Source organism: Falco cherrug, chromosome Z (genome assembly GCF_023634085.1).
Source record: "Falco cherrug isolate bFalChe1 chromosome Z, bFalChe1.pri, whole genome shotgun sequence".
NCBI lineage: Eukaryota > Metazoa > Chordata > Aves > Falconiformes > Falconidae > Falco > Falco cherrug.
In genome coordinates, this window is record NC_073720.1 from 64,794,440 (window position 1) to 64,813,517 (window position 19,078).

General features: G+C 34.9%; 1 protein-coding gene across 11 annotated transcripts in view; it reads right to left on the reverse strand.

Annotated features, from left to right (window-relative positions):
- Nucleotides 1–19,078, reverse strand: part of CSNK1G3 (casein kinase 1 gamma 3) — a 70,538-nt gene that overhangs the window by 24,286 nt on the left and 27,174 nt on the right. For 8 of the 11 annotated variants that reach the window (XM_055698986.1, XM_055698982.1, XM_055698985.1 and 5 more), the window contains exons 4-5: nt 18,010–18,050; nt 10,856–10,925 (exon numbers count right to left, since the gene is read on the reverse strand). In XM_055698986.1, the coding sequence (XP_055554961.1) occupies nt 10,856–10,925; nt 18,010–18,050 (111 nt within the window). The remainder of the gene's footprint in view (nt 1–10,855; nt 10,926–18,009; nt 18,051–19,078) is intronic. The other 3 variants (XM_055698988.1, XM_055698987.1, XM_027812178.2) reach the window with 1 other exon arrangement.

The window sequence follows — 19,078 nt, forward strand, 5'->3', positions numbered from 1 at the left end:
AAAGAGATTAATGAATCCTCAAGTTCTATGAGACATTAACTCTTGACTTTACAGCTTTATATAAACACCTGCCTTCAGAAGCCAGGCAAACCAGAAATCTTAAAATATCAATACTGGAAGTAATTTTTACTCTTGCCTATTTGTACACATGCACTGTGTGATTATTTAAGTAATAGCAACTTCATATCAATGCCTCTATTGATCTTGCACTTCTTCATATGCACAGGACCGCTTCCTCATTCAGCAGAAAAAATTCTGTTCACTTAAGGAGGCTAGTTATTCTGGAATATTTTTTTTTGCTTTTAGTATGTATCCTTTTTTTCTTACTTACTCCAAGTACTCAACACTAAAAACAGTTTTCCTTTCATGCAAGCTTTTTTGATGGTGTCAATTTTTACAATACTTTACTACACAGAAATACAGCATCTATTTTCAGAATATCCTAACGAAACACCATATTTCACCTTCCTTCTCTGTAGAACAAATTTAAGTTTAAAAATGAAAACTTCCCTAACTCAGTGGTTTTTGAGGTACATCAAGTCTCAAGTTTTTTATACTTTACTACAGTGTTACCTACACTCGGAGCACAGATTTGTAACTGTATTCACTGTGGTTCTGGGCGGGGAAAAAAAAAAAACACACACATAAAACCCCCACAAACAAACAAGAAAAAACTTACTGTTTTAGCAAAACTAAACACAAATGAATTCAGCACTTTTAAAACCATTTTCACTAATCTCTTTCCCTACAAGTGAGAGTAACCTAATTCCTAAAAATCTAGCTCAACTGTTCAACTTTCTGAAGACTAGAGCTATATTTTTTAAATACATATAATCATGCCCATATTTATACTAATATACTTAACATGCATAATCATAGCTATTTCAGAAAGACTTCACAAGAGCATCACATTGCTACTAATCAAGGAGCACAGATCACACCACACTACAAAAGAACATGGTACAAGATAGTGTTTTTAATTTTAAAAAGATATCCCTAATTATCAGATAATGGTTCAGAAAAAATTTGTACACATAAGGATATCATAACTCTAGAATTCAAGTTTTTGCCTCCACTTTTTGGTATAGTGGAATTGCATAGGGAAATGTGGATGGTACCTTCAGCAGCAAATTAAGTTGTCCAACAGACATATAGAAATATAAGTCCAAAAAAAAGCCCAAGAAAAACACACACCACCTGGACAGATAAAAAAAGCAATGAGGACTTGGAAGAAAGAGCACCCCTTGTAATGGCCTGAGACATATTCTAAGAATCTCTGTTGTTATATTTGCACATTTAGACATTAACTCCAAAATATTGCAAGACAATTTAGTCACCTCTGCTACCACTGCATCTGCTCTGTGTCTCTTTATAGCATTTTAAAATAGCAAATGCACTTCAGAAATACAGAAGCCAGAAGACACTTGGGCTTTGTCCAGATTTACAGAAGTCATTTGCATCACTACATGCTAGCAAAGAGGAAACATCTGTAGAAAGGAATTTGTGACACTGGCAGCTCTGCCAACAAATCTGACTATTTCAGAAGTGCATTTACAGAAGATGTCAAAAAAAAAAACTTCAACATTTTATTCTACCACATCAGCTCCTGATAAGTATACATTCAGGGCAGGGATTTAGCATTTCAAATGTGATCTATTTTATTTTATGTGGCAAGAATAATGCTTATTCTACCTACAACACTTGATTTTCTGATTAGACAAAAACTGCAGAATACCACAAAATTGCGTCCAACATGTGTTACTAACTTCTGCAATGCAGATATGAAGCATTACATCTAGAACTCCCAATGTTTATTAAATCATTTCATATTAACAGTTCTACTAGAAGTACTGGGGGTTTGGGGTTTTTAATCAAAATAGTATTACTGCTTTTGCTTAAAAAAAATAACCTAAGATCATTCTGCTATTTGCATTATTTCTTCATGTGTCTATACCGCCACAAGAAAAGTCAGAAAGTAATGTTACTGAGGAGAATTTGACGTTTCTTCCCCACAAGAGATACAAATTTAAGCTCTTTTATAAATCTTTAAGAAAAACTGGTTAACTTTGTTTTTCTAAGAAACTTTCACTTCTAGGAAATGAAGAATTCACCCTGTTGTTGACAAGATATTCCAATACTTATTAACAATTGAGTGTGTATTTTATTTCCATTTTGAAATTAGTCTGGCTTCAGCCACTGAAGCCCTTTGGTGTAAGAATATAAAAAGGAAGTACCAGGCACTTCTAAGACACATCCCAGTCTTCTGTGGAATTAAAGAAGTCAGTGTGATTAGGTAACTTGTTCAATAATTACTTTGATTACTATTCAACCCTTCCTATTATCTTGACAGATCTTCTGCCCCGTTCTCAAAAATGCTTTTTAAAAGTACACCCTGCCAAATTATGGGCAGAATTCAATGCCTGTCACACTAATGTCACTATAAAGTAACCTCCTGTTCTTCCACTAATGAAGAAACTTACCTGAGGCCAAAAAAATACCACACATTCCCAGTAAATTACTTCGACAACAAAACATCAAATTCCTTTCTAGTTTTACAATTCTGATTACGGCATCTTTATTTTCAGATACAACTCGTATTTGCTTATCCCTAGATATTTGTACTTTTTTACAAGTGTAACACTAATTTGAACGGACACACTTTATTAAAGCCATCTAAAATGCCCCATTAGAATTGTAAATCCATTTTAATCCAAAATGATTTTCAATCCCGTTTTACTCATAAAAAAAAGTCTTGACTTGGAAATTCACTGCTTGGATTCCCGTTTCCTTTTCCAGAAAACTTAGTTTTCATTAGCCACCTAAAACATGATGCTGCTATACACCAGTGGTCTCCAAACCAGAGTGCACACACCCAAAAAACATGCAAGACTATCCACTTGGGTGCTGGCGAAAAAAATATTGAGTACTTAGTCTTTATTTTTATCTGTAAGTAAGAAATTGAGCTTTGCTAATATTAAATTATGGCTTGACAACAGAGCCTTCACTCAGTCAGATAGATGGCTGTGCCACATAACGGTACGCACAGGGGAGATCTTGGCAAAAGAATAGGAACACAGAAGACTACCACAGTACTCATTCATTCACTCACTTCTGTCTTACTGCAGTGCACAGGTGCCCAGTTAAGTGGATTTATGAATTATACTGTCTAGTTTTCACTAAACTACCTCACTAAACAGACAAGTGGCTTCAAATGATTCCTACAAAAACCACGCATTGAAGGTAATGCTACTAATGTTGAAGGTAATGCTACTAATGTTAGCACAAGCAAACAAGAAAACAGTATAGTTGACACTCCTACTCCTTGTTTGAGCTGATTTTCAAGAAGAATTTATTGAAAAGCTAACTACAGAAGACGACCATGTTTTATCAGATCAAGAAAACTACATTAAGTATTCAGTATGTATTATCGAGTCATGATAAAAAATTGTGCATTATCAAAATATCAAATAAGGAGAACATACCCTCCAGTTAGTAATTTTTTTCCATAACAGTACACGTTGCAATCCCTGCAGTATTTTACTATTAGTTAGCCATGCTTATACTTTGCTTTATATTCAGAGACTAGAAAAGGAAACAAGTATTGTTTTGTTTTCTCCTGTTCCCAGCTTCTTAGCACTGAGTGATGAGTTATTGAATAGTACCATCTCTGTCACCTGTCAACACTGGTTTATCACTCAAATACTTTAGTCCATCATGTTCAGGTACATGATGTCCAGAAAGTTTTTAAAGCTGACAGGTCCCACTTCCTCTAGAACAATGATGAGATAAAAGCATTAGAAGAAGGGAAACATCATAAAAAGTTACATCTATCAAACATCTTTAAAACAAAGAAAAAGTAGAAAATATTTCTCATTCATGACCATTATCTACTCTGGTTGCTATCTTTTTCAAGAACTTTGGCATCAAACTTGATTTAAGCCTGAGTCTACTTGCATTTGCAGCAATTATTTAATGCAATATCCATAACTAGCATGAACACAGATCCATATCTTAACGCAAAAATTCCAGCTACTTGCTTTAACATAGATACTACACAGCAGCCTCATTTATTGCACATGTATGTCCTCATTCAGAAAAAAATGAACTTGATGAACGAGCAGAGACTGTCAAAGAAATATGTAACACAGGTCAACAGCAATGCCACTTACACTTAACCTTATGTTCCCAATCTACCACTGACTTAATTTTTAACCATATCTTGGCAAAATACCTCTATAAAATACAGCCTAAATTTGTAAAGTTAAGCAAGTAAGCAGTTTTCTAGCGCTTCTCAGTTTCTTATAATAGCCACTTTCTTTCAGAGTTTCCTCTAAGCCAGTCAAGAAACACACATACTGATGTCATCTGCGTTATATCTTATTCCTTAGATTGTCTTTTAAATCAGATCCATAAATGTCAGTAAAATACACAAGACTGTGCCTGCAGAACAAGTTGTTCTGTATTCAGCTTCCTATATCCCACTGCCTTTTATTAGTTTTATTTTTCACATGTGGCAATTCATTGGACACAAGCAAAATCCCCTAAACTGAGTAGATCAAAGACTTGGAGTTAACAGCCACATTCCAATGCACATTCATACTGGTACTCTGTCAAGGATACAGTTCAACAACCTGCCACAAATGCAAGTATTCCCTAATAAAGACTACAGAATCTGGCCTGAATCCTCTGAAAGCAAGCAATTACAAAATCCAGGATATTGCCATTTGTGGTTTTTGACCTGAACCAAAAGCAGCACACACAAAACCAAAGCGGTGTACACAAGACCATACAATCTCCGGAAATGCAGCCATGCTCTGTAAAACTAAACTTGGAGCAAGGCTCTGTAAATGTGACTTAAGCACTGCTAAAATGCTGTGCTGTAGGCATGCACCACAACACTTGCACTACATTTCTTACTTAAAAATATGAGTGTTTGCAAATATAACAGTAGTATAACAGTAAGATTTTTTCCATTAAAAAGTAGCTAATAAAACATCTTTTACTAAAATGGAATTAGACATGTATTTTTATTGTAAGCCTTATTAAATCAAACATCCATTTATCTAACATTCACAATGTTCTGTGAACCATACCATCAAGCCTCCTTTCACAATTACAGCTATCTCTTGTACTTTATACAGTAAACACTAATTTCAGAAATCTGTGTGTGATGTCACATTCCAAAATCAATACAATTTTTTGTATGCTGCCAGGCTTCTTCTTAGGAACATTAAGATGCGCCCTTATAAGTCACATTTAAATTTATGCTGCTGCCATTCTTAGCAGATCTCCTGCACTTATTCCAGGGCGGGGGAAGTTACTTTAAAAATAAATTGAGAAAGTTTTGTACATTTCCTCAAGCCAAATGCTAGAAAGGACTGGCATAAAACAAGAAAAACTGACAGCAACATTTGTTATAGTTTTAGTTGGACTACATTTAAAAAAATAAAGTTGTAATTAACATCATTGTTCATTCACTTAGATATAAATATTTGTGTAATCATATCAATAACTGAACAGTTCAACGTTCCTGTTAAGTGTATCAGCAGCAATGGAACTCAGAACTAATTCACTTTTTTCCCCAAACAACTCACAACAAAACCATAGCAGTCATCAATCAGCACACAGGTTAAGAGGTATCTGTTCATATGCACTGTTTAGTCAAGAGATTCATTATTTGATTCAGTTGAACTACTTTTAACAATAAACTTTTAAGCAGGGTCAATTTTCTAAGTCCACCTGCCCTGTACTTTTATTAATTAACAGAGATTAAAAACCACTTCAACTGTTTGGTTATTATGTAGGAGAATAAACAGTCAAAGCAGAACAAAAGTATGACAGCATTACTAAAAAAATGAAAAAACTAATTTAAAAGGATCAGTTTTCAGTTTAAGAGCAAATTTTCAACTATCTACCTAAGAACGTAGCTCAAAGCAACATTTTATGTAACATTACTAAGAGAAATTTTGCACTTTGCACTTACACTGAATGACTGTTAGCAAGGTATAAAGGTATATGGACAGGTTATGAAGTGAGATAACTCAGACACACACACACACGAACTCATAAGATATAATTTACATATGTAAAACTAAGACTATCCCAAACTGAGTTACTTGCTAACTCCGTAGTTAACAGCTAGGTATTCTGTATTCTACTTTCATTGTTACTAATTTTTAGAAACACAATGCACTTGTTTTAGAAATGAATTTATATTCTAAAATCTGAAGCTCCAGTAAACTATTACTGCTTCCAATAATGGGAGCATTTAATTAATATGTTTGCATCTTTTCAAACTCATTCAAACCCTAGTAACTTCCATAATGTTTATCCTATAATAACAGCAAATACAAGATGCCAAACCCAAAATATTTTTAAAAACAGAGAACAGGGTACATTATTTTACCATTTCTATAAGAGCCATGAACAAAAATGATCACTTGTCACAATCTAGCTACAATTTACTTCTACCACTTCAACCAACTGATATGGTAGAATGTCAGTCTAGTAAAGAAATTACAATCTACCAATTAAGAAAGGAATTAAGAGATCATAATAAAGCAATGATATTTTTTTCCTGGGAAGAATTATAGCAAAGTACAAATGCTGATATGCTGTGATGAAACACAGTGGAAGGCAGGGTGGCTATGGCCTAGAGATGATCTCAGTAGCACATTAAATCCCATTGCCTTCTCCCAAATAAAAGTAGTATTTTTAGCAGTTCACAGTGAAAGATTTTTAAAAAAAAAATCACCTATCACAATCTGAAATACAATTGATAGCCTCCCTTTCAGTACCAATATCTGCCTTATGCACTCTATATCCTCAGTAGAGTTGTGTAAAAAAAAAACTTGAAAAGGTGTTATTGAACATTCAAATCTCACACACACAGACACTGAAGCTGGTCTGAACTGAAATTAGATGAGGAACCACATTTTCATTACTATAAATATTTTTGTCTTTACCTGCAGGGAAAGGCACTGAACACTGAAGTACTGAACTTCATTCTTGGCCTTCAGCCCATCAAACACCTTTTCAACACAGAAAACAAGGAAAAAAAAAAAAACTATCAATGTCTACCCTACCATTCAACATTAAACTATGTATAGTGTACCTTATAACAAAGAAGCATTCAATCTCACACCTAAGGCACTCTGCACCAAAAAACAATAATCAGAAATTCAGAGTATTTCAAACTGACTTTGTTACATTCCCAAACCAACACACAAACATCAATCTGGAAAATGCTGACGTGCTTGAAATGCTAAAATAAATATTCTACTGAACTCGATTACCAGAATGGTAAGCAGACTCAACTCATCTACAACAGCAGTTGATAACCATACACAAATGCTTAGCACTTCCCCAGTTTCAGCCTCAACGTTATATTCAGACTTCTTACACTAACAAAGTTTACTAGCTAATATGTAAAAAGAGATCTGGTAAGGTTTCTGTATCTTCCAAAACCACATTATGCCAGCACCGCAATCTTCAACCACTAACCCAACAGTAACTTCTTCATTACCACTGCCCAAGCAGTAGGAACCTGTTGTGTCTAAGGTAGGCACTCACGACCTCAAAAAAAAAAAAAAAAAAAAAGATTTTTAGATAGCATTGTAGAGCACATTTACTGTATGACTGTTACTATCAAACCTGCAAAAGATTCTCATGTACAGAATGCAATACTTAGCACCTATTTCCCACTGGCTATAACCTTTTAAAATATACCTTTTTCCATAGTACACAAGTATCTTACACATATACTGACCAACAGTCACCCTGTTAAGAAAACTGTTTGCCAGTTTTAAAAATAAAAGCGTTAGCTAGAGTTCAGCCAACAGAACAGAAGTTACCAGAGTTAAGAAAAGTAAGATACTGTTAACAGTACTGAACATCTGCCTTCTCTGAAACATTAATACAGCAGTTTCAGAGGTAGGAAAATCCACAGATTAACAGAACTTATTTCTCTTTCAAAAATGACCTCAAATGAAAAACTAAAATCTAACCATGGATAATCCTGGTTGCTATATGCAGGTACTATAGTAAGTCTGTACTTAGTAAAACAGCAGTATTGCAGACACAAGCGCTACTGAAGTAGCCTAAGCAGCAGGAGCCACCTGCCATTCTTTTGTTCCACTTGTCAGATAAATACAAAACGGTCCTCATTCACCTGTAAAGACTCCCAGCCATTATGATTAATGAAGCACAGATTTATTAAGAGATATTAAAAAAAAATCGGACAGCAGAGTTGAATAGTTTTTACATTCTTCAACACGTAACAATACATAACTTCTTTCATAATCTGCACAAACTCCTTACTGCAAAAGGGAACTGAACCATACTGAAAGTACCTGTCAAAGAAATAAAGCATTTTAACCATTTTCACCAATAACCTTTTTAATTGCAAAAATCCCACATTAAAAAAATTCTCAGCTTTACTTCTCAATACTCAGATTGAGCTAGAAGTTACCGATTTCTTCCCCCTGTCTCAGTCCCTCCTAGTAGGAAAGCACACTAAATTCAGGTGCAGTTAAATTACAGGCCACAGTATACGAAATACATCTACAGTTCATCTTCTTACCATGAAAAGAAAGATTGACAGTGTAAGAGATTACTACAAAAATTCAATAAAAAGTACAAAACTGATTTCTATTCATTCCAAAAGTCTCAGTGTAATTTCAGGTAAGAATTCAGCTATAGTTGTATTTCTAGTACTGCACTGATGGTAATTTATCAGGTTGTGCTACCATTCATACTTTGACATTAAGAAAACACACCTTTAACTAAAATTTTATTAGAATTAAAGATACTTTAAATTCCATCTGTAGGTTGCTCATTCATTTGAAATTTCTGCACTCTGACTAAATGATCTCAAACTTCATGAGAAGAGCATGCTCAAAGTTACTGAATGACTAAATTATGGCAGAAAAGAGACAATAATTTTAATAAAAATTGATGTTGGTACATAAACCTTAAGTGAAAGCTAAATAATGATGTGACCAAAATAAGCTACTTTAAGAACTGTTTTTAATAAGTTCTAGATCCATTCCCCCATATAATTAAAAATGTTTCAAAAAGACCCAAAAAGTACATAAAATGCTTCCTGTTTAAGAACGATGTTTCACATTTTTTTCCTGACAAACACCTACAAGCTACTACACATTCACAAGCATGTTCTGTAAAAAGCACATTTGAGAATAAAGTTACAGATTATAAGCCTCCTTCGCGAGCAGTTTCTCTCTAAAGGAATACAGTTTTGAAATGTTAATGCTTTTTCATGCACGTCAAAAGTACTTTTTATTAAACACAAAGAAGGAATATTCCCAGTTCACAAGTGCTATGTATAAAAATGGACATCTATCATATTTCATGTCTATTTTTATCTTGTTCTTTCAGGGAACAGAGCTATAAAAGATCCCGCAAATTTTTTTTTCACTTATGCATGTCTTCTATCTTCATGGCATTCATGGTACAGAACTGCAAGACTTGTCACAGAAATTAATAATAATTAAAAAAAAAATTAAGTCACAAGGTCATTAGAAAAGGAAGAAGGGATACTGTAAGAATAAGCAAGTAGACAAATAATGGGTGGAGATAAGGGAATACCAAGACAACAAAATTTCAAAATGCTGCTCCTTCCAGCAAGGCTACTAAGATGCTCTGTTAAAAGGTAGCATAAAGTCAGATAATCTGTTGCCCAGTAACATTTTCTTTACTTATTTTCCAGAAGATATTTCTGGAAAATAACATAATTTACTTCCAGAACAATTCATTCACATGTTAATGACTCTCCTTTCTCCCCATGCCACCCCCAAATAAACTGGGATTCTAAAGGTGCTACAGGTATTTTATCCTTTAAACTTCAGGTTATTTCACACTAAGATTGAGTCTGTAGCACAAACTGGAATTAGTAGTTCTTATGAAAAACAGATGTTTTATTTATAGGAAATAATGGCTCTGCTTACAAAATTGAGAAAGAAAAGAGTACTACTCCCTTTTCACCAGTTGTTTCTGAAACCATTTTTTAGTACTCAGTTGCTGTTACTACGCATGTATGCATCCATACATGAGGAGAACAAGTAAAAAAAATGGAAAAACTCACTACATGACCTATGAAGAACTATTATAGGAATTAAAGGAACATTTTCAAGAAAACAGTATCCTACGTTGTTTTCTAGTTTAAACAGCTTCACATCTTGCTAACTGACCTTATAGTTCTGCGAAAGGCACAAACATGTGAGAAGTATTGCTCACCTATAAAAGCAAATAATGGTAACAACTGGATCACTGAGAGGACCATCATAAGAGTACTTATGGGTGTGTGGGCAGAAAGGGGAGAGAAATGAGAAATTCAAATCTCAATCTATATTTAAACTTTTTTTAAAAAATATTTAAGAGGCTTGAAATTATTAAGAAGCAATATATACTGTATCAATGGGAGAAGAGTAAAACTGAGGCTGAAGTTATTTAAATATCATAGCAACTTTAAATAAAAATGTGTGATTAGCAGACTACCAGTTTGGTCATTTGTAGTGTTTATTCAAAAAGAACGCACTGAGAATAGTCTAAGGCTGCTTAGTGTAAGGTATACCCATATGCACACAAAATCTGTGATGCTTAAAAGACTTATTTATAAGTCTTAGGATTTCATAGACACAGTTTAAAGAGTAAAACAAAAAAGCCTTACAATACTAGGAAAATTTATACATTAATCCAGTGATTCATGGGGCTTTTTTCTGCTTTAAGTAACTAGGGGCACTTTACTAAGTAGATTTATACCCCTAAATCAGAAAGCTTTCATCAAAAATTCATCCTTGATAATATCACAGTCAAAATGCATGACGCTGCTTTTTACCTCCAGATCCTAGCTGCTTGTAGAATCTGTATTCCAAATGTAGCTGTGGTGCTCTCGACTTCATTGGCTCCTGATTTAAAAACAAAAACAACATTTAAAACAAAGCCTCTCTGCCAAAGCCTAAAGACTAATATGCTTACCTACTACCCACCAAACGAGCCCTACTGCTTCCAAGCCATGTGGTAATTTTGAATGTTTCTTCCAAAATGACTGGTACTTAAGAAACTAAGAAACCTAAACCTCATTCAGGTGAGACTAGTGCATACAGGGACACTGAGATCTTTTATTGCTCTACAGAACTGGGGTCCAACATGCAAACCCAATCACAGACTCACAATGGAATAGCTAAAAAATAATCTGTCTCTCCAAAGCATATGGGTGATGTGTCTGGCAGCTCTCTAAAGGTAACATTGATATGCATGCAGCTTAAAGGATTGAAAAGACTCTCCACGAACTTACTATACATGATAGATATGTCTTTATAAAAAAAAATTATCCTAGGATCTTTACAAAAAAACCCCAACCAAATCCTTCCACACAAGAATAGCTTAGCAACACCATTCTAAGCTACAAACATGGAATGAAAAAAAAAAAAAAAAGAGCACCAGAGTAAGTTTGTAGTTTAAATCTTTCTTTTCCCGATATATTTTATTAGTTTAATGAAATCTTAGTTCCGTGTTCTACGTATTAGCGTGGCAAGGTCCCAATGAATAAAGTGACATGAGATCCAAGCACTGGAACACACAAGTTGCCTAAATTAAAACCCTAACTTCCTTGATTATTTCCCTTTGCAAATTAAAGCTACTTTATTGTAACATTCTTAAACAATTTCCTAGAGCATCTTTTAGAAGATATGCCTGGTTTCTTGTGATATGCAACACCTTCCAGTGCATCAGTGAGAATCTGGACATTAGCTGGGTATTATTCCTACACAGACCGCACCTACTAGAATTACAGCATGCAACTAAGATTGTTAATACACTTAGCAGTAACTGATACTGCCGGATGTCAATTTTCAAGAAAAGTTTAGGCAAGGCACTCATCTCTTTCCTGACACCATCTTCTCCAGAAGCTAATGGCTTGTTAGCCTGTGTTATTTCCCAGCAGCATAGCTAGGCCATAGAAACTGTAAGCCAATATTCAATCATGAGAAACTTAGTCCTCTTCCTCAACGCACCTCCCTCCAACACTCAGATGTTTCAAATTGCTGCTGCTGCTACAGCCAAAGTCTCTGTCATGGTACATTTTATGCACTTGATTCTGCCAGGATACCAGAAGTTGAGGCCAAATACCAAAGGAGGGCCAACATAACAGTTTCTACAAAGAAAACCCCAGAATTTGATACATACCTCCTATGCTCCTGAGCATTCATTGTAGCTGAACACTGGAATTTTTCACAAAGCAGTGAGCAAGAACTTTCTAAACAAAAGAGGTATTGATCCTTCAAACCTAACTACTAAGCAAGACTAACCAGGCCACCAAAAGGTCCTACTTAAATTTCATATGTTCTCATAAACTGTATTTCCAAGTATTAAAGATTGATACTGCTTAACAAAACACTTCACTGCAAATGTGGGCCTAAGCAAATCAGTGCAACTATCAACCTCCAGTACTCAGCTTTCAGAGGCATAAGTAAATCCATCATGAAGCCTGTTACTGAACCTTTTACAAAACCACAGAAATTAGCTACTAGTTTGCCTGTAGTATTATAAATGTCTGTTATGAAATATACCACTTTCTACATAGTCTCTAAAAAAGCTTGTAATTCTGCCTGCTAAGAGTCCGTAAAACTCTGTATGTCTTCTGAATGTGCTAAGGCAAGACACTGGCTTATGGGCAGTTTGATTCTGTTCAGTCATACCGTTTGTCTTAACTGACATTAATAACAATCACCCCTGAATGTTCTAAGATGCTCCCTTAGTAAAAATGAAAAACAGCTTTTATGTATTGAATGAAATATATAAATTGACCAAAAAAATTGTCCCAGGGAAAAGAAACAGCTTCCAATTTTTGACATACACATCTACAGTTTTTCAAATGAATGCTGCTTGTTCCAGTCGTCAGCAGGAAACTCTTCTGATAAGTCTCCAGACAACAAATTTATAACAGTCAAATAAGTCTACTTGAAAACCACACACAGGCAAAGTCTGAAGTTAAACCCTGCCTAGCAGAGAGACAATTAAATACTTCTACTCCCTCCAGTAGTGTTGAAAAAAGTGTGGTAATATGTATTTATAGCCCATTTATTGGCTGACAGTCTTCTGGAATTGCCTTATTTTGTGAGAAGGCTTAGGTATCTTACCAATTGTTCAGTAACTCCAAACATACAAAGGTAATACAACCTTCTGTTCCACAGAACTTGTGAAAGGGCAAGCACAATATGCTCTTCATGTACTATCTGTCATGTTCCCACACAACCCACTTTGCAGTATGCAGTGAACTACTGATAAATGAGAAAAGATAGATAAGGATGAATCAAGACAAAGGTATGATAAATGTAATCTTCCACCACAATGTAAGAGTGAACAACATACCACTGTAACTATATGTTCATTAATAAGTCTAAAAAGCGTATTCAACAATAAAAAAGGAAACTTCAAATCATGGTTCTTGCTATTTTCATTAATATTTTAGTACCTTTCAGCATCTAAAAATAAGTCTGGCAACACATAACTTAAATCATCATGTTAATCCCAGAGGACTTTGAAGTCAATCTCTTAAAAAAAGAAATTACTTTGTTTACTTTAAACTCAGGTCTTCACTGAAGCATCCTGAGAATACTGTTCCAGGATTTCTGCAATGTTCTAAGAATGACTTTCACTGCACTACTTATATATTCAAGTCTAATTATTTCAAAGTTTCAATATTAAAACCTAGATACTCTGCAGAAGAGCATTTCTGTCTTTATGAGGATGGCAGGCAGACCCTGCAGTCCAAGGAACTAATGTGCAGTTACTAAGCACCAGTTACCTGACCAACAGAAAAGAGCTCCTTAGCTCAGAGAGGTTCCCTGAACCAAGTTTCTTCTCTCCTTTCTTATTTTGTGGGATGCTTACACATTCAAACAAAAGGATAACAACACCCAAAACGTGACATCTGTTTCAAGTTCATAATGTATTTTTGCAATTCTTTTTATGCCAAATACATGGAATAAACTACTACGCAATTTCCAAGATGTACCACTTCCCTTTTAAAAGGTTTTGAGAAAAGTTTACTTAGACTAACCATAAGGTCAGAAGTGATATTAACCCAAAGCACTATTTTTACATTCAGCTATTGCCTGCTTTTCATGTTTAACTCCTACTCAGTGTACCTTCTGTCTCTGCTTCATATTTTCTTAGGTAACAGCAAACAAAAGGTATTTTCAGCAAAAAGCTCTTTAAGAGATAAGGATCTTGTTACAGGAAAAGATCAGTCTACTAGCATTTACTACAGCTGTCTAAAGAGGTTCTGAAATGGGATCATTCTAGACTGTAATAAAAAAACCCTTCCAGACGCAATCTTCTTTATACACACACCCCACTTAAAATTTTAAGTATTCAGCTGTTAAGATTTTAATCATTACTCAATGAATTAAAGATTACAGATTAAAAGTAGTAGTGACTACCTCATAACTTGCTATCTTTCACACAAAAACAAAAAGAAAAATTTACTTATTTCCAGAAGCAGCTCAACCAGAAGTTTCTTTAGTTGGTATCTGGTTAGTGGTTAAGCATCCTGCAGATTTTAAGATTGAGATTGAGATAAATTCAGGCAATGGAGAAGTTTGTCAAAGCAAAAGGGAAGAAGAATGAAGGAGAAAGTACAGCTGAATAGGGAAGTCTAAGTAGTAAAAGTAGTAAATAATAAATGAAGAGGTGAGCCATTCATGTATACCAAATGGTTATTGCTGAAGAACTACCTCATCACAAGAAATCAATCCATACACTAATAGACCAGCGGAAATACACAAATACTACTAGACAGTGCACAACTGCTGAAACCCAGTTCTTAAAGATCCTCATTCCAGTTCTTAGAAAAAAAGTCTCATCTAACCTTTCAAATTTGGGTATGTGCCCCATCAGAACAGGTCATAATGAAAGAAGCCAGATCAAGAGTAATATCCTGGAATTGTGGCTGCTTTACCAGAATAAACATGCATTCACATACATACGTTATACATTAAAATGCATACATTGTATGACCCTCATGCCTCACATAGAATAACTGTTTAAAACATTTCCTTATATAAGTCAGTCCTGAAGTTGCCATAAGCATCGTAAACAGGAACATACTTGTATAGTTTTGTCCATGAGGGAAATAAACTTTTCATTGTGTTGAATTAGTAAGTCAAAACAGTAGCTGTAAAAACCATTTACTTTTAGCATCAGAAGTACTCTTGCAAGCTGCTGTATAAACACAGCCATTATAATTCATGCTCTCAAGAGAAACCCACACAACCTTCCTGCACTACACTATACAGTTACCATTTATATATAAAACATCTGGCATAGGAGATGTTTTGCTGCTCCTAACAAAACAATACATCAACAACAAATGCTACCACAAGGAATACAAATACAATTTTAGGATACTTCTGGAGAGATATTACCCCAACCCTACCTACCAAGGGTAACTGCTCAAACTAGAATAATTACATAATTAAAGTAACACAATTCAGGAGGGCTAAACCTGAACTACAACAGGTGCAAAACAGAGAGGAAGTTATGAGTGCTTCATTTAGGATAACAAAACAAAGACTGAGCATAGGCCTAATCACTGCTCTCAAAGCACAAAAGGAGTAAGTGCCAGAGACAGGAAAAAAACATTAGGCTTACATTTTAAAAGGGAAAGGAGACCAAGCACAACCTAACTAACTGTTACAATGAAGTCCTGACACTGTCTGTAATAGAAGAAAAAACAGAAAAAAAGCAGAATTCAACTGAGTCCCCCAATTTGACACAGCTGCTTTTAACAAACCAAACATTGTGACCCAAGTTCAAAAGAGCTGAATGAGATTACAAAAAAAAAAGAGAACTATGTTCAAAGAATCCACTAGTTCTACCTGCTAATGAATGTGTTTTTACCTTACAGTGATGATGCAAGCTCCAGTGTTGACTTTCACTGATTCCTTACATCTGTAGTTTATTGCAAAGACACTATAGCTTCTCATACCACTGAAGTAAGAGGACAACTTGACAAGTTTAGTACATATCCAGAGTTCTGTAAGCACTAGTAAATTACAGACGTACTGCTCTACACTGGTTCTTTAGTGACTTCAAAGGAGGTTAATAACAGTACTTCAAGCTTTTTGCACAGCTACAAATGAACAGCTGTAAAATTGAGTATTTGGAAACAAGTCAAAGTTGCCACTTAACAGTACCTTTGAAAGTTGAAATGGGCTGAAATAATACACGAGTTTATTAATAAAAACTGTTTTACCAAAACCCACTAATCAGGTTAAAGAGTTCTACTCTACACCGAGTGACTAATGCTCAAAAACATCATCTTGCGAACTATTTCTGAATGTGCAGGTATCAAATGATTAATAAAACTGAATGTATTCTTAGTAGTTTGACTTTAAGACAATTAGAACAGATGACTCATTAATGGTTATTTGATGTTACAAGTTTTTTTGTATGTCCCACTAAGCGCTCCTCCTGTTTAGAAAAGGAATTTCCCAAAGGAAGCACTCACAAGAAATAAACTCAGGAAAACTATAGGAAAGGTAATTCCGGCCAGGGTAGATCATGACCAACGACCCACTAACCTATTGACCACTGACTCAAGAAACACACACACCAGACTCCGAAAGTGGAGGCTGCGCACGCGGACTGCATTCACACAGTGAGCAGGAGGCGCCTGACAAATAGGAAACCAAGGACCAAGGAATGGAAAGTTGTGTCACTTGTAACCAACGAAGGCTGACGGCTTTGCTTGTTGAAAAGTATAGATAGCGTAAAGTTTTGGCAATCAGGGAGCTAGGCATGTGCGGGTTACCACCTTGCTCCCTACTTTGCACAAACCAGATTAAAAGAATAGGAATACTGAAACTTGGTGCATGAACCAGCACTGCACACCAGGTAACAAACCCTCCTACAGTACAACAGCGCTTTATAGCAAACAGCCAGTAAGTAGAAGAACTCAGACTATTTTCAAGTATTATCAGAGATACAGAGTAAATCCAAGGTATTTTAAAGCAAAATTATATCGGGCATGACACACAATAACCACCAGAATTGCATTTGATGCTGCTCTTTCAAATCCTAAGTTAGATATTTTTACATCTGTGGCCATTGAAGTAAATATTTTTCTGAACAAATAGTCACACAAATAATTTTCAAGAGTATATTATATATATTTGTGATTTTTTTAAGATTACCCATCTAAAGCCATGTATTTCTGTTTCGATAGCTTACCTTTCACTTCATCGAAATAGAAATTGACCATACTATGCTGTGAGAAATATTCTGTCCTACTGCAGCAACAAGTTAATGGGAGTCCTAAAATTTCTTCAAGGACAAGTAAAACACTGAACTTAATCATGAAATTCTTTAGCACTAACAGTCATTTACCAAGAAGGTAAAAGTATCCAGAAACAAAATATCAAGTATACGGTGCTGTTCTGAGGTCATTGTTCTGCTTTTTCTGAGTCTTCAGTATTAATAAAATATCCACATTTACCATGTGTGCAAATGAAGGAAACATTTTTCATATCATTGCAAATAAAACGTCTACCAAAACAGATGTGCAAATACCAACGACTACGAATGAAAAACAGTTTGAGGCAGAAATAAGGGTGTTAAAATACAGGCAGGCTGCAGAATTTCTGGAGCTCCTCTGTAGTCATCTGTAGTCAGATTCACATTAAGTTTGGTGTTCCTCTACTTGTTGCACAAAAAAGGAATCTACTAAAGACAACTGCCACATATATCCCTAAAGCAGCCATCAATCACCATCGACAAACACAGACTTAGCCTTGATAATAGTGCAGGAATTAACGCTGCTTTTATTCAGTATGTCCAAAGTATATTATTACATCTATCACTAACTGCCTTCATCTACTCAGTTCAAAACATACATAGCTTAAGGATTTTAATTAAGGAAACCAAACCATTATATAAGAAAAGAAAATTTTGATTAGTTTCTCATCCCAAATCCTTAAAGTAACTTACCAGCTTAATTGCCACATATTCATTTGTGTATAAATTTTTTCCTTGAAAAAAAGAACAAAAACAACAATGTAAGACATTGGCTTTCCTGTTCAAGTAAAATGCCATTTAAACATCAAGGAAGTCTTCAAATGTTTTTGATCTAAGGTGCTAGGTCTTCTGGTAGCAACTTGAAAAAATGTGGCTTTATTAGTCCGATACCATACTCAAACAGAACTTTGTTCTTAAATAGTATAAGAAGTGGCAGTTTCACTGAGAGTTTCAGCTATTTCATCCAAGTTTGCAGCATTTCTATACACTAGAAAAGCTTCAAAATTGGTGAATTACTGTAAAGTGCAATGGGTCATTCTACATTTTCATTTTTATTGCTGAAAACTATTTAAAATTTAATTTAAGATTATCATATGTTTTGGAATACCAGACACTAGTTAGAGTTAGAATTAACTAGGACTAAGGGGGGGGGGGGGGGGGGAGGGCAGGCAGGGTGTGTCTCAATTCTCTACATTCTAAGCTTAAAGTTACAACAAACAGGAGAAGAGCATTACTGAGTTAAAATACTTATACCATTTAGAAAATGCATATGCTGCTTTAGAAGTGATTCTGTAACTGGATAAGCATATTTCAACAAGTGTTACTTCAAATAGTATGCAATGATTAAAGGTAGACAAGCTTTATGAAAAAATAAAATTACGTAAATATTAAAATTATGTAAAATTAAAAAAATAGCAGGTAACAGAAAAGTAAATTCTGACACTTCATTTTGCTGCAGTCTTTAAAAGAGTGTAGTGTGTATTATTTATAATCACAATTCCACTTCTATCTCTGTAGTATTACTCAGGTCTGGATTTCCCATGTTTAGCTCAGTTTTATTAAAGAAATCAAGCGGGGAAAAGACATGGACCAGGACAAAAGGTTTCCTGTGAAGACAATCACATTTGTAGTCAAAAACTACGATCTCAGGTCCTTATTTTTAAAAATAAAGTACTCTTGCAAAGCTGAAAAAAAGATGTATTACAACTCACATGTCTGGTAAGGGATCAGCTTTACAAGAAACAAGTTGCCTGAAGGCTGT